Raw genomic sequence first — 14,319 nt, 5'->3', positions numbered from 1 at the left:
ACTCCCACATCATTGAGCGGCAAAATGTCACTAGTTAGTAGCTAAAAATGTTATTTTAATCAGACGCACGTGGCCTTCCTCTGGGGGGCGCTTGAGGGCTCACAAAAGGAAATTCTCTATTGAACTGCATTCAAATGTAAGGATGGGTTTTGTTTAAATGCAGACATTTACAGACTGAAACTTGTAATCATTTAAATCTATTATTTTAAATGATTTGTACCTGGAATACAAATGGAAACATGCCCCTGTAGTTTCTATGAAATTGTTAATTATTGGTTGTGGTGTTCAGCAATCATAAACGAATATGATTGGTCCATCCTGAGCAGCGCTTGGAAAAGTAACACTTTCCACGTGACGAGCTGCTGAAGTGGCGCGTCAGCAGTGTTCTGGACGAAAACGTTGCACCTGAAACAGGGACAATGGGAAATGTAAATAGCCATTGCATTGGATACATACTTAATAGTTAAAATAATACAATTATTATGTACGTCCTTGTCCAACATCCGGGCCACTAAGCCTCGCCTATGTTTGTATCTCTGATTCTTGCTAGTTGTCATTCTGCTCACACATTGAATTTCTAAACCCACGCTGGCTCAGACCGACACTCCTCTGAATCATCATATCATTCGATTTAAAAGCACTTTACAGGCTTTGTTAATATGATTTCCAAACTCTGACCAGTTTAAAATATAGGGCATACTATATATTAACGACACTTAAAATCTTTAACGTGTCCACTCGGCTACTAATAAAATATGTGTTCAAACTTAACAATTGACACGTTGTTAATTAAATAACAATGCGCTGAATTTATATATTCAAGAGCAAAGAGGCTATCAGAGTAATTGATATATAAATTTAAACGAGTTAAGCTTTGTTTACATATTTTAATTGTATAATGTATTTTATAATATTGTTATATAAATTATAATTGTATATATTATTATTCATGATCATAATCCGCTAAGTGACATGTTGGCGTTTTTGACGTCACACGTATCCGTGACGCATGCGTTCGAAGATGGCGGAAGTAGAGGAGTCTAGCAAGCCTTTGGTAAGGGACAAAACATGCTTTTAAAACGCTTACACGTCTTTAAAACACGTTGTCAGCTTTTCCATCGAGTTTTTGTTTTTGACTGTATGGTTACCGACCCTGACTGGAAGCTTGAGAATTTGTAAATGTGTCAGTAAAGCTTTAAGACTTTGTTGGGGTTATACATGTAAACGCAGCTGGTCGTTTCTCAGCTCAAGAGAACATTTACTACAATGAACGTTTTTCATTATTTTGTTTTGTTTTCAAACATCGCCCAAATGTCCATACTTGACAGATTAGCTGTCTTATATGAAAAACGACAGTACACGTTTTTATCGTACAGTGTTACCAAACTATGTAAACACTGAGAATGGAACATAATCTGCAATCTGAAACTGTTGACACGCACTGTCTGACCGTTAAAAGTTTAAAATTCCTTACTATTCCTATACGAAGGTTTCAGAAAATGTAATTTTGTGTACATAAGCTATATCTCAATAATTGTGAAATGAATAGGACATCAGCTGTTCTTCTTCCCCATTTACTGATCAATGTTACTACTTTAAAATAATTGTCGTCCCTGATATACAGTGTGTCATTTAAAAGCTCGAAGTGTGAGTGTGACAAACATCTAATATCTAAAGGCACATTTTAAAGGGCAGCAGGAGCCTAAGGGTATTCGTTTTCAGGACAAAAATTTTAAATCGTGTACGAATTATCAGCAGTATACAACTTGGATCTTGAAATAGTCTCACTTTTATCATTCAGTAATTTCCCTGACTGTTTTATTCTTGTTTAATTGAAATCAATTTGACTGCTTCTTTGAGCTAAATGAACTGACTGTAGTACTATAGTAACTGTCATTTATTGCGAAGAAAACAGAAACACAATCTCAAATTATGTTAATGTTAGTATCATTGATTTAATTAAATATAGGTGGTTTTAGCTTATTTTAAGGTTTTGTACTTACTGCTATTATTTAAATAGTCAGTCATAGTTTCATAATAGTCCGCTCATAGCCCAATTTTAAATTCTGGATGGACCACCAGTGGACCACATTTTTAAAAATCACTGCTGTAGATGAACGTGAGCTGCACATAAAGTGTTTTCGGTATCCGGATTTGCCATGAATGATTTAAACCGTCATTCTTTATGTCACAGTTTGCGGGTTTGTCTGACATCTCCATCTCTGAGGACATTCCAGTGGAGGGAGATATATCTATGCCGGTGGGCTCACAGAACGCTGACAATGATTTCTCCACCCTGGATGAGCCTGTCAAAGACACTATTGTACGTGAAACCTTGCATTACAGTCAGGGTTCAAAATATTGCCATGAATGAAAAATATTATTTCATAAGTATATAAAATACTCAAATAACAATGGACTGCACCTTTAACAGTAGTTCTGTCTAGGGAGTTTAAGGATCGTTTCTTACTGTCTTTTTGCTCTGGTTGTGGGTCTCAGCTGAGGGATCTGAGAGCCGTTGGACAGAAGTTTGTCCATGTGATGTACCCCAAGAAAAGTTCTGCGCTGCTCAGAGACTGTGAGTCCATCATCAATCACTGATGACACATTATCAATCACAGATTACATGTGGGCTATTTATTATCACTTATTAATATAAATGCTAAATGTTCATCAGCTGTCTAATGAGCATGTATGTGCTCTTTTTAGGGGACTTATGGGGCCCTCTCCTCCTCTGTGTCACTCTGGCCTTGTGAGTAGTAACACTGTCAGAACTATTGTCACTATGACTCCAGCAGATATAATATATTTATAATATAATCTATCCCAGAATGCTGCAGGGTGGGTCTGTTGACAGTGAGGAGGATGGCAGGCCACAGTTTGCAGAAGTCTTTGTCATCATTTGGTTCGGTTCTGTAATCATCACTCTCAATTCCAAACTTCTGGGAGGAACTATGTGAGTAAACAGTCAGATATTCATTTATGTTTATTTGCTTGTGAGAAGCCTGCATAAAAGAGAGCACCTTACATTTTTTGAATATGACTTTCATGTTGTCAGTTTAGTTGGTAACATGCATATTAAAAAAGGAGTGTGTTGCCTGTTATTTATCAGCTTTACCTACAGGTGGGAAGTTGTCTCATAGCTTGAGGTAGGAAAGAGCACTTTTCAGTGTATTGGGAATGTTAGTCAACCAGATGCAGGAAAATCATTTAATGCCACTGGAGCAATGAGAGAACAGAGTGGGGGTGATAATAATTAAATAATAATAATAGTTTCTTTTAGCCATCAGAGACCCAGACATTGATATTCATGATTTTTTTTTCACCATTAAATATGCCTTTATGAAGCCATCAGTTATAAAAAAAACAAACAAAAAAAACATTTTGTTTAGGAAAAATTAGCATCTGAAATAATAACAAAATTGCAACGTTGGACAAAATTTCGCCACTGTTTTTTGATGCAGTAATTGAAAGTTTTGACTTTACAACTAATTTAGGATTTGATCAATTAAATAGTGTAGTAAATAAATCAAATGATATTTTAAATATAATCTACCAATTTAAATGTCAATGAATTTTTAAGAACATTTCAATTCAAATAAAGCAATAAGCCCCAAGAAGGGTTTAGCTGTTATAAATTCACTTCACGGGACTTATTGTAGGTTATTCCATATAGATAGTAAGGTTTCACAGAATAAAACAGAGCAAGTAAAGTGTAATGATATTAATAAAAACAGTATTCTTCCACCAAACAATGTAGTTCCTGAGAAACAGTTGTGGTTCCACCAAAGTGGTTGCCAAGCAACACACAGAAGTAAACAAAGGTGTATGTTTGTAGTGTAATTTACAACAGCTTCAAACACGGCTCAACCAATCAGAATCAAGGACCGGAACTATCCGTTTTATAATCAAATATAAATGTTCACAATTTCAAGACAGGGTGTCACTAGACAAAAAAAAAAAAAAACCTAATTAGATATAGATAACAGATACTTTTAGCAAACTGTTGCACTTAATATGCAACGTTTGTCCCACCATAACTGTGATAAGTATGAGTGTCAGCCACTGTTATTTTTACTTATAAGCCTAAGTTACATCCTACAGATTTTTTTTTTCAATATCATGTTTCGTTCAGAAATTTCACATTACATAAATAGATGGTAACCCTCTGAATTTGCAATTTGTTCATTGGCGTCTTCTAGACAATTTAGTGAATAAAGTTAAATTAATGTTTGAGCACACTACGGATACAATGTTGTTAACTGACTTTTTCACTCTTTGTCTATACAGATCATTTTTCCAGAGTCTTTGTGTGTTGGGGTACTGTATTCTCCCTCTGACTGTGGCCATGATAGTGTGTCGTATAGTTCTCCTGGGAGGCTCAGGCCTCGTCAGTTTTGTAGTCCGTCTCATAGTTGTCACCGCCTCCTTCAGCTGGTCAACGTTTGGTAAGAATCAATCAATTTTTTAATCTGTTTTCAGCATTCCCAGAATACTAAAGGCCCTGTGGCTGTTCATAGCACAAATGTTTAGAATCCATGTATGTTGTCTGCACCAGATGAGCCTGAGTGGCCAACAAGCTCCTCAGGCAGTGCATACAGTGACCACCAGGTGGGAGTGTAGACTCTTTTAATGTATTGGTTTTTTTTGGTTAAAATATTTGAGCTTCATAGGCATGAGAAAAAAAAATTACATTTGAATGGCTCACAGGGCAAAATAAACTAATAAAAGTACAATAATTCTTAATAGAATAGCCAGTATTATTTTAATTTTATATTACTATTATAGTATTTATTAATATTTTTAATTAGCTTTCATTTTTATATTTTCAGCTTTCATTTTAATTGTATTACGTTTAATAATTTTGATATGTGCATGTGCCATTTTTATTGTTTTTTATATTTCTATAAAGTTTTAATTAATTTATTTTAGTTTCAGTAATTTTAGTATTTAAACTTACTTACTTCAGTCAGTTGCTATATTTGTAATGTTTTAGTTTTAGTTAACAATAATAAAATATCTGCATTTTGCAGTGCAGATGGGAAATATTGCCTGCAACTAAAACTAGAAAACTAGCCTGCAAATCTGCAATTCAGACAAAAGAAAATCAATTACAAGCTGTTTTTTCAATAATATATTACAGAGATAGCATCAATTAAACAAGTTATTCAAGTGCTGAAGAAGAAAATTTGACTAGATTTACCAATAATAAGTAGACGCAGATGTCAGTTGACTGATTGTCTCCCTCTTGTACACACAGTCTTTAGGGGATTTCATTGAGATCTGAGGTTAATATCTCTGTGTGTGTCTTTCATTCACAGCCTCCACAGCATTTCTTGCAGACAGCCAACCACCCAATAGGAAAGCCCTGGTCGTGTATCCAGTGTTCCTCTTCTACTTTGTGATTGGCTGGATGATTTTGACATTTTCGCCTTCTCATTAGCATATATACACCCTCTGCCAATTGGAAAATGAACACCTCCCCTTTGCTAAGACAACCAGCAGACTGTCTGGGAGCTGGCTAGTGATTGGCCTAGCCTAAAAAAAGGTGGAACACTTTGATGGACACTCATAAAGGGACAACCCGAGGGCAGTAAGTGGATTATTGCATAGATATCACTCCTCCCCATCCCTCATTCAGTTGAATAAGTGGAGAGAAAAGGAGTGGAGGACATTAATTCTTCAGTGCTACTAATTTAACAACAGCCTACATGTCTTCATTATATGAATGTTTTGTTGTGTGAGGAACATTAGTGCCCTTCTGAGCAGTTCCAGATGTACTCACACCCCTAACGTGGAGGCGTAGGATTATCATGATCTGTGTGTCTTCATGTGTGGATGTGCTTACTCAAGCATAGTATGTGACTATGTGAGGGTGCATGTATTTGTTATTTTATCTGATTGAGCATTGTCTCTGTTGGAAAAATTCAGCTATCATCAGGCCACACATCAGTCTCCTCACATTGCTACACACGTTTCTTTTCTTTGTTTTTTTTCTTTTTAGTAGTGAATGATGTTTGGGCTACATTACATTTATTTTTCATTCGTGGAAGTTAGTATATTCCAGAAGGAAATAAACATGGACTTTAATAAGCGCTGCATATATTGTGTGCGCGCTCTCTTTTTTGCACATAGAAAATGAAAAATGTATCTTAAGGTTAAATTGGAAGTGCTGTTTCTGCAGCATTTAAGCAATCCTTTCGCACACATCTTTTTAGAGACACATCGGCAACCTGTCTTCCTCTGTTTCCCTCACATAGAGAAACACCCGCACACAGTCTTCACTCCTCTCTCTCTCTGCTTTTGCTGCTCTATGTGATGGTAATTCTAATTAGACTTTCCATCTTGTATGTCTAAAAAAAGACTTTAATTTTCACTTCTAATGCATTGCAGCACCTGAACCATAAGGTGCAATTGAGGTGTGTGTGTGCTGATTAAATAAAGGTGTGTGAGTGTTAGAAAATTGTCAGTGTTTTCTTCTGACCTTTATATGTCTGTATCCAACAGTGTTGTGTTTGCTAATTTGCGCTGCTGTGATGCCTTTCTGTTATTATTACTCATTTCTCAGTGTCATCATCACTGCTGTGGAACTTAAAAGAAAGTGTTTTGAGAAATGTCTCAGTGCTTTTTTAGCCCATACAATGGAAGTCAATGGTCATCAAAACGGTTTGGTTGCCAAAATTCTTTAAAACGTTTTCTATTGTGTACCACTGAATAAAAGAAAGTCAAAGTCTTGGAATGACATGAGGGTGAGTGAGGTTAATAAAGGCCATTCTGAAGCGAATCAATGCATTTGTATAAGAAAAATATCCATATTTAAAACTTTATAAACCGTAATCTTTAGATTCCACTAACTGTCGTACGTGCATTCACAAGAGAGTGGTTCATCCACTCCAGCGGAGGATGTAGGCATAACGTAAGCTCAGATGAGAAGCAGTTATGATTTAGAAGTACAAAACAAGGATTTGTAAAGAAAATTTCAGAGGATTTCAATATAATCCAAAAGGTGACTGGTTTTACTTTGCTTGAAAGAAAACTTCTTTTTGTGCAAGACTAGCATATTCTCACCATATCTTATGCTATGCCTACATCCTACATCATCCGCTGGAACACCACTCTGTCTCTAGCGTATGACAGTGGAAGCTAGAGATTACTGTTTGTAAAGTTTTAAATATAGATTATAAATATATATATATAAACACTTCACTTCAGGAGGCCTTTATTAACCCCCAGGAGCCGTGTGGCGTACGTTTTATGATGGATGGATGCACTTTATTGGACTTCAAAATATATAATAGTAGTGAACACCCATTCATTACCATTATAAAGCTGGGAAGAGCCAGGATTTTATATATATATATATATATACAGTGGGTACGGAAAGTATTCAGACCCCCTTAAATTTTTCACTCTTTGTTATATTGCAGCCATTTGCTAAAATCATTTTAACTGTGATAAGTATGAGTGTCAGCCACTGTTATTTTTACTTATAAGCCTAAGTTACATCCTACAGATTTTTTTTTTCAATATCATGTTTCGTTCAGAAATTTCACATTACATAAATAGATGGTAACCCTCTGAATTTGCAATTTGTTCATTGGCGTCTTCTAGACAATTTAGTGAATAAAGTTAAATTAATGTTTGAGCACACTACGGATACAATGTTGTTAACTGACTTTTTCACTCTTTGTCTATACAGATCATTTTTCCAGAGTCTTTGTGTGTTGGGGTACTGTATTCTCCCTCTGACTGTGGCCATGATAGTGTGTCGTATAGTTCTCCTGGGAGGCTCAGGCCTCGTCAGTTTTGTAGTCCGTCTCATAGTTGTCACCGCCTCCTTCAGCTGGTCAACGTTTGGTAAGAATCAATCAATTTTTTAATCTGTTTTCAGCATTCCCAGAATACTAAAGGCCCTGTGGCTGTTCATAGCACAAATGTTTAGAATCCATGTATGTTGTCTGCACCAGATGAGCCTGAGTGGCCAACAAGCTCCTCAGGCAGTGCATACAGTGACCACCAGGTGGGAGTGTAGACTCTTTTAATGTATTGGTTTTTTTGGGTTAAAATATTTGAGCTTCATAGGCATGAGAAAAAAAAATTACATTTGAATGGCTCACAGGGCAAAATAAACAAATAAAAGTACAATAATTCTTAATAGAATAGCCAGTATTATTTTAATTTTATATTACTATTATAGTATTTATTAATATTTTTAATTAGCTTTCATTTTTATATTTTCAGCTTTCATTTTAATTGTATTACGTTTAATAATTTTGATATGTGCATGTGCCATTTTTATTGTTTTTTATATTTCTATAAAGTTTTAATTAATTTATTTTAGTTTCAGTAATTTTAGTATTTAAACTTACTTACTTCAGTCAGTTGCTATATTTGTAATGTTTTAGTTTTAGTTAACAATAATAAAATATCTGCATTTTGCAGTGCAGATGGGAAATATTGCCTGCAACTAAAACTAGAAAACTAGCCTGCAAATCTGCAATTCAGACAAAAGAAAATCAATTACAAGCTGTTTTTTCAATAATATATTACAGAGATAGCATCAATTAAACAAGTTATTCAAGTGCTGAAGAAGAAAATTTGACTAGATTTACCAATAATAAGTAGACGCAGATGTCAGTTGACTGATTGTCTCCCTCTTGTACACACAGTCTTTAGGGGATTTCATTGAGATCTGAGGTTAATATCTCTGTGTGTGTCTTTCATTCACAGCCTCCACAGCATTTCTTGCAGACAGCCAACCACCCAATAGGAAAGCCCTGGTCGTGTATCCAGTGTTCCTCTTCTACTTTGTGATTGGCTGGATGATTTTGACATTTTCGCCTTCTCATTAGCATATATACACCCTCTGCCAATTGGAAAATGAACACCTCCCCTTTGCTAAGACAACCAGCAGACTGTCTGGGAGCTGGCTAGTGATTGGCCTAGCCTAAAAAAAGGTGGAACACTTTGATGGACACTCATAAAGGGACAACCCGAGGGCAGTAAGTGGATTATTGCATAGATATCACTCCTCCCCATCCCTCATTCAGTTGAATAAGTGGAGAGAAAAGGAGTGGAGGACATTAATTCTTCAGTGCTACTAATTTAACAACAGCCTACATGTCTTCATTATATGAATGTTTTGTTGTGTGAGGAACATTAGTGCCCTTCTGAGCAGTTCCAGATGTACTCACACCCCTAACGTGGAGGCGTAGGATTATCATGATCTGTGTGTCTTCATGTGTGGATGTGCTTACTCAAGCATAGTATGTGACTATGTGAGGGTGCATGTATTTGTTATTTTATCTGATTGAGCATTGTCTCTGTTGGAAAAATTCAGCTATCATCAGGCCACACATCAGTCTCCTCACATTGCTACACACGTTTCTTTTCTTTGTTTTTTTTCTTTTTAGTAGTGAATGATGTTTGGGCTACATTACATTTATTTTTCATTCGTGGAAGTTAGTATATTCCAGAAGGAAATAAACATGGACTTTAATAAGCGCTGCATATATTGTGTGCGCGCTCTCTTTTTTGCACATAGAAAATGAAAAATGTATCTTAAGGTTAAATTGGAAGTGCTGTTTCTGCAGCATTTAAGCAATCCTTTCGCACACATCTTTTTAGAGACACATCGGCAACCTGTCTTCCTCTGTTTCCCTCACATAGAGAAACACCCGCACACAGTCTTCACTCCTCTCTCTCTCTGCTTTTGCTGCTCTATGTGATGGTAATTCTAATTAGACTTTCCATCTTGTATGTCTAAAAAAAGACTTTAATTTTCACTTCTAATGCATTGCAGCACCTGAACCATAAGGTGCAATTGAGGTGTGTGTGTGCTGATTAAATAAAGGTGTGTGAGTGTTAGAAAATTGTCAGTGTTTTCTTCTGACCTTTATATGTCTGTATCCAACAGTGTTGTGTTTGCTAATCTGCGCTGCTGTGATGCCTTTCTGTTATTATTACTCATTTCTCAGTGTCATCATCACTGCTGTGGAACTTAAAAGAAAGTGTTTTGAGAAATGTCTCAGTGCTTTTTTAGCCCATACAATGGAAGTCAATGGTCATCAAAACGGTTTGGTTGCCAAAATTCTTTAAAACGTTTTCTATTGTGTACCACTGAATAAAAGAAAGTCAAAGTCTTGGAATGACATGAGGGTGAGTGAGGTTAATAAAGGCCATTCTGAAGCGAATCAATGCATTTGTATAAGAAAAATATCCATATTTAAAACTTTATAAACCGTAATCTTTAGATTCCACTAACTGTCGTACGTGCATTCACAAGAGAGTGGTTCATCCACTCCAGCGGAGGATGTAGGCATAACGTAAGCTCAGATGAGAAGCAGTTATGATTTAGAAGTACAAAACAAGGATTTGTAAAGAAAATTTCAGAGGATTTCAATATAATCCAAAAGGTGACTGGTTTTACTTTGCTTGAAAGAAAACTTCTTTTTGTGCAAGACTAGCATATTCTCACCATATCTTATGCTATGCCTACATCCTACATCATCCGCTGGAACACCACTCTGTCTCTAGCGTATGACAGTGGAAGCTAGAGATTACTGTTTGTAAAGTTTTAAATATAGATTATAAATATATATATATAAACACTTCACTTCAGGAGGCCTTTATTAACCCCCAGGAGCCGTGTGGCGTACGTTTTATGATGGATGGATGCACTTTATTGGACTTCAAAATATATAATAGTAGTGAACACCCATTCATTACCATTATAAAGCTGGGAAGAGCCAGGATTTATATATATATTTATTTATATATTCCCAGGGAACACTGTGTATACTGGGAACAAAATGTATAGCCTGAATGCACTGTAAATCGCATTTGGATAAAAGTGTCTGCTAAATGCAGAAATTATTATTATATACAGTGGGTACGGAAAGTATTCAGACTGAGTGTTAGAAAATTGTCAGAGTTTTCTTCTGACCTTTATATGTCTGTATCCAACAGTGTTGTGTTTGCTAATCTGCGCTGCTGTGATGCCTTTCTGTTATTATTACTCATTTCTCAGTGTCATCATCACTGCTGTGGAACTTAAAAGAAAGTGTTTTGAGAAATGTCTCAGTGCTTTTTTAGCCCATACAATGGAAGTCAATGGTCATCAAAACGGTTTGGTTGCCAAAAGTCTTTAAAACGTTTTCTATTGTGTACCACTGAATAAAAGAAAGTCAAAGTCTTGGAATGACATGAGGGTGAGTGAGGTTAATAAAGGCCATTCTGAAGTGAATCAATGCATTTGTATAAGGAAAATATCCATATTTAAAACTTTATAAACCGTAATCTTTAGATTCCACTAACTGTCGTACGTGCATTCACAAGAGAGTGGTTCATCCACTCCAGCGGAGGATGTAGACATAACGTAAGCTCAGATGAGAAGCAGTTATGATTTAGAAGTACAAAACAAGGATTTGTAAGGAAAATTTCAGAGGATTTCAATATAATCCAAAAGGTGACTGGTTTTGCTTTGCTTGAAAGAAAACTTCTTTTTGTGCAAGACTAGCATATTCTCACCATATCTTATGCTATGCCTACATCCTACATCATCCGCTGGAACACCACTCTTTCTCTAGCGTTATATATATATATAAACTGTGGTTGTATTCGTCTGAAAGAAGAAAGTAATATATTCCTGGTGGAATGACTTGCCCAACTCAAAAAAGCCATTTTCAAGAATCGGCTAAAAACATCTTTCCGTCTTTATTTGACCCTCTAACTCTAGCACTCTCTATTCTAATTCTATTCTTGAAAAAAAAACTAACACTACCCTCTTAAAAATAAAGGTGCTTCACGATGCCATAGAAGAACCTTTTTGTCTAAATGGTTCCATAAAGAACCTTTAATATCTGAAGAAACTTTCTGTTTCACAAAAGGTTCTTCGGATTACAAAAATGCAAGAAAGAGATGGTTCTTTAAAGAACCTTTGACTGAATGGTTCTTTGTGGAACCAAAAACTGTTCTTCTATGGCATCGCTTGAAGAACCTTTTGAAGCACCTTTATTTTTAAGAGTGTAGCTTGCTCTATTCTTTTTCTATTCTATCTGTTTTCTTTTTATTTATTATATAATTAAAAAAAAACCTTGCTCTGTGTACTGCGTTAGGCTAACTGAGAGTTGTCATAGAACTTGCATATTGCTCATTTGTTGATTTTGATTGCTTCCATTGTCCTCATTTGTAAGTCGCTTTGGATAAAAGTGTCTGCTAAAGGACTAAATCTAAATGTAAATATATATGGATGGCTTAAGTGTGAGTAAATCATGGGGTAATTTTCATGTTTGGGGAAATATCCCTTTAAGTGCTTCTTGTAGCAACATCAGCACAATTTATAAATATCAAGCTTTGTGTGTGGATTTAATAATTAGTGACAGACTCATTTGCTGTGTGTAGCTGAAGTTCCTCAACCTTTTATTAGTCAAGTGTGTCAATACAGAACCAAAGGAAGATGGAACAAAGAGGAAAGGAAAATAACAAATGTGGAAAACATCAGCAAAGACTGTTTTCCAGCTATCTGTTAATATGAGGCGTGACATTTTATGTTGGCACTTTAAAAGAGGTTCATGTTAATGAATTCGGGATATGATGAATATGTTAATGATTTGTCAGCAGCTGATTAAAGCCTGGTTGTTTGTAGTCTAACTGAGGTCTCCTGCTTCTGTAGAGGGTAGACCGTGCATGAGAGGCATAGATATGTGTTGCAGCCCAACAAACTATTGTGTTTGCTTATGTTTTTTTTTTTAAACACCTTAATGAACACTTGTTCCTTTATTTAGACTCGAAAGTTAAGTGTGTGTCCATTCTAAAACAACAAGTGAGTCATTTGGAGTAGCAGTAGAAGTTCAAATATGTTTCAGGAGTCATAGAGCAGATGCAGGTTTCCTGATTTCAAGGGAAAATACTTGAACTTTCTATTAATCAAAGAATCCTGAAAAAATGTATACTGGTTTCTACAAAAAAAATATTAAGCAGCACAACTGTTTTCAACACTAATAAAAAGCATGTTTCTTGAGCACCAAATCAGCATATTAGAATGATTTCTGATGGATCATGTGACTCGTGAGCTCATGTGATTCATGTTTGAAATTCAACTTTAAATTTTTCAAATGGAATGATTTTAAAAAATATTAAGCAGCACAACTGTTTTCAACACTAATAAAAAGCATGTTTCTTGAGCACCAAATCAGCATATTAGAATGATTTCTGATGGATCATGTGACTCGTGAGCTCATGTGATTCATGTTTGAAATTCAACTTTAAATTTTTCAAATGGAATGAATTGCATTTGAATTTATATTAAAATATAAAACAGCTATTTAAAATTGTAATTCTTTTTCATAATATTACTGTTTTACTGTATTTTTGATCAAATGAATGCAGCCTTGGTGAGCATAGATTTCTTTCAAAGTAAATTCAAAATTTTCACATTTAAAAAATCTTACAGACCTTAAACTTTTGACAGGTAGTATATATGTATGCATATATAAAGATAAAAAGAGAGAAAGAAAGAATGATGAGCTCTGTTATAACTCTATACCGTGTATCATCATGCTTTGTGTGTGTCATTATCAGAGCAGCAGCTGCAGTCTGTCAGAATGAATGATCACAGTCCAGATTCTCTGTGGTTCAACTCTAGGCTGCTGTACAGGCGCCCCGAAGCGTTGTGAACGCTGGCCGGAGTACTGTTTCTGGCCAACCAGAGATTATGGCACAGAGAAACAAAAACCTTCTCACAGGTCACCTAAGGGCATGATGGGATGCTAAAGTGCTGGAGCCTTATAGAGCAATCCAAGGTCCATGCCCAGCACAAAGGGCTCAGCCTCGCTATTGTGCCAGGTACCTGAGCTTTACCATATTGGCGTGCTCTAAAACCTCTGAAAAAGCATTCTGCTGGAGCCGACAACTTCATGGTTGCGCTTTGGGCAACCTGAGTTCGAATCCTGGCCCATTTTAGTCTCTTCTTCCCTCTCACATTGCTTCCTGTCCACTATACTATACAAATGAAAATGCCACAAAAAGGCAGTGGAAAGTGTGTAAGAGAGAGAGGCATGTTTTATTATATTAATAACAGCAATAAGAAAGTTCACTGCTGGGGCAGAGGAGAAAGGTCACTTTCAACTATGAAAGATCCTTCAGAGCAGCTGTTCTAATCTCTAACGTGATCATTACAGCGTTTTCAGACTCCAGACTTTATACTCTCTCTTTCTGTGTGAACTTCTAAAATTTCAAAATTTTAGTCGATGCTGGTGCACTGTGGCTCAGCTGACCCAAAGATGTTTTTCACCTCTTATCCAGGACAGAAGTAGCACC

The 14,319-nt window shown here is 35.9% G+C and overlaps 1 protein-coding gene and 1 long non-coding RNA gene across 2 annotated transcripts; both read left to right on the top strand.

The window, feature by feature from the left end:
* Window positions 1-975: 975 nt before the first annotated feature.
* On the top strand, window positions 976-6,101 carry yipf6 (Yip1 domain family, member 6). The gene is made up of 7 exons (XM_016287491.1): window positions 976-1,054; window positions 2,195-2,323; window positions 2,500-2,578; window positions 2,710-2,752; window positions 2,831-2,956; window positions 4,291-4,448; window positions 5,322-6,101. Exons 1-7 carry the CDS (start codon window positions 1,010-1,012, stop codon window positions 5,441-5,443), a joined length of 702 nt encoding a protein of 233 aa, XP_016142977.1. The 5' UTR covers window positions 976-1,009; the 3' UTR covers window positions 5,444-6,101.
* A 1,565-nt stretch (window positions 6,102-7,666) lies between these two features.
* Window positions 7,667-9,510, top strand: LOC107598176 (uncharacterized). The gene is made up of 2 exons (XR_001610526.1): window positions 7,667-7,857; window positions 8,731-9,510. It is a non-coding gene; the product is annotated as an uncharacterized lncRNA (long non-coding RNA).
* Window positions 9,511-14,319: the final 4,809 nt, after the last annotated feature.

Source organism: Sinocyclocheilus grahami, unplaced genomic scaffold (assembly GCF_001515645.1).
Source record: "Sinocyclocheilus grahami isolate Dianchi unplaced genomic scaffold, SAMN03320097.WGS_v1.1 scaffold12.1, whole genome shotgun sequence".
NCBI lineage: Eukaryota > Metazoa > Chordata > Actinopteri > Cypriniformes > Cyprinidae > Sinocyclocheilus > Sinocyclocheilus grahami.
The sequence above is the reverse complement of the archived record's forward strand: the minus strand, read 5'-3'. Positions and strand labels throughout refer to the sequence as shown.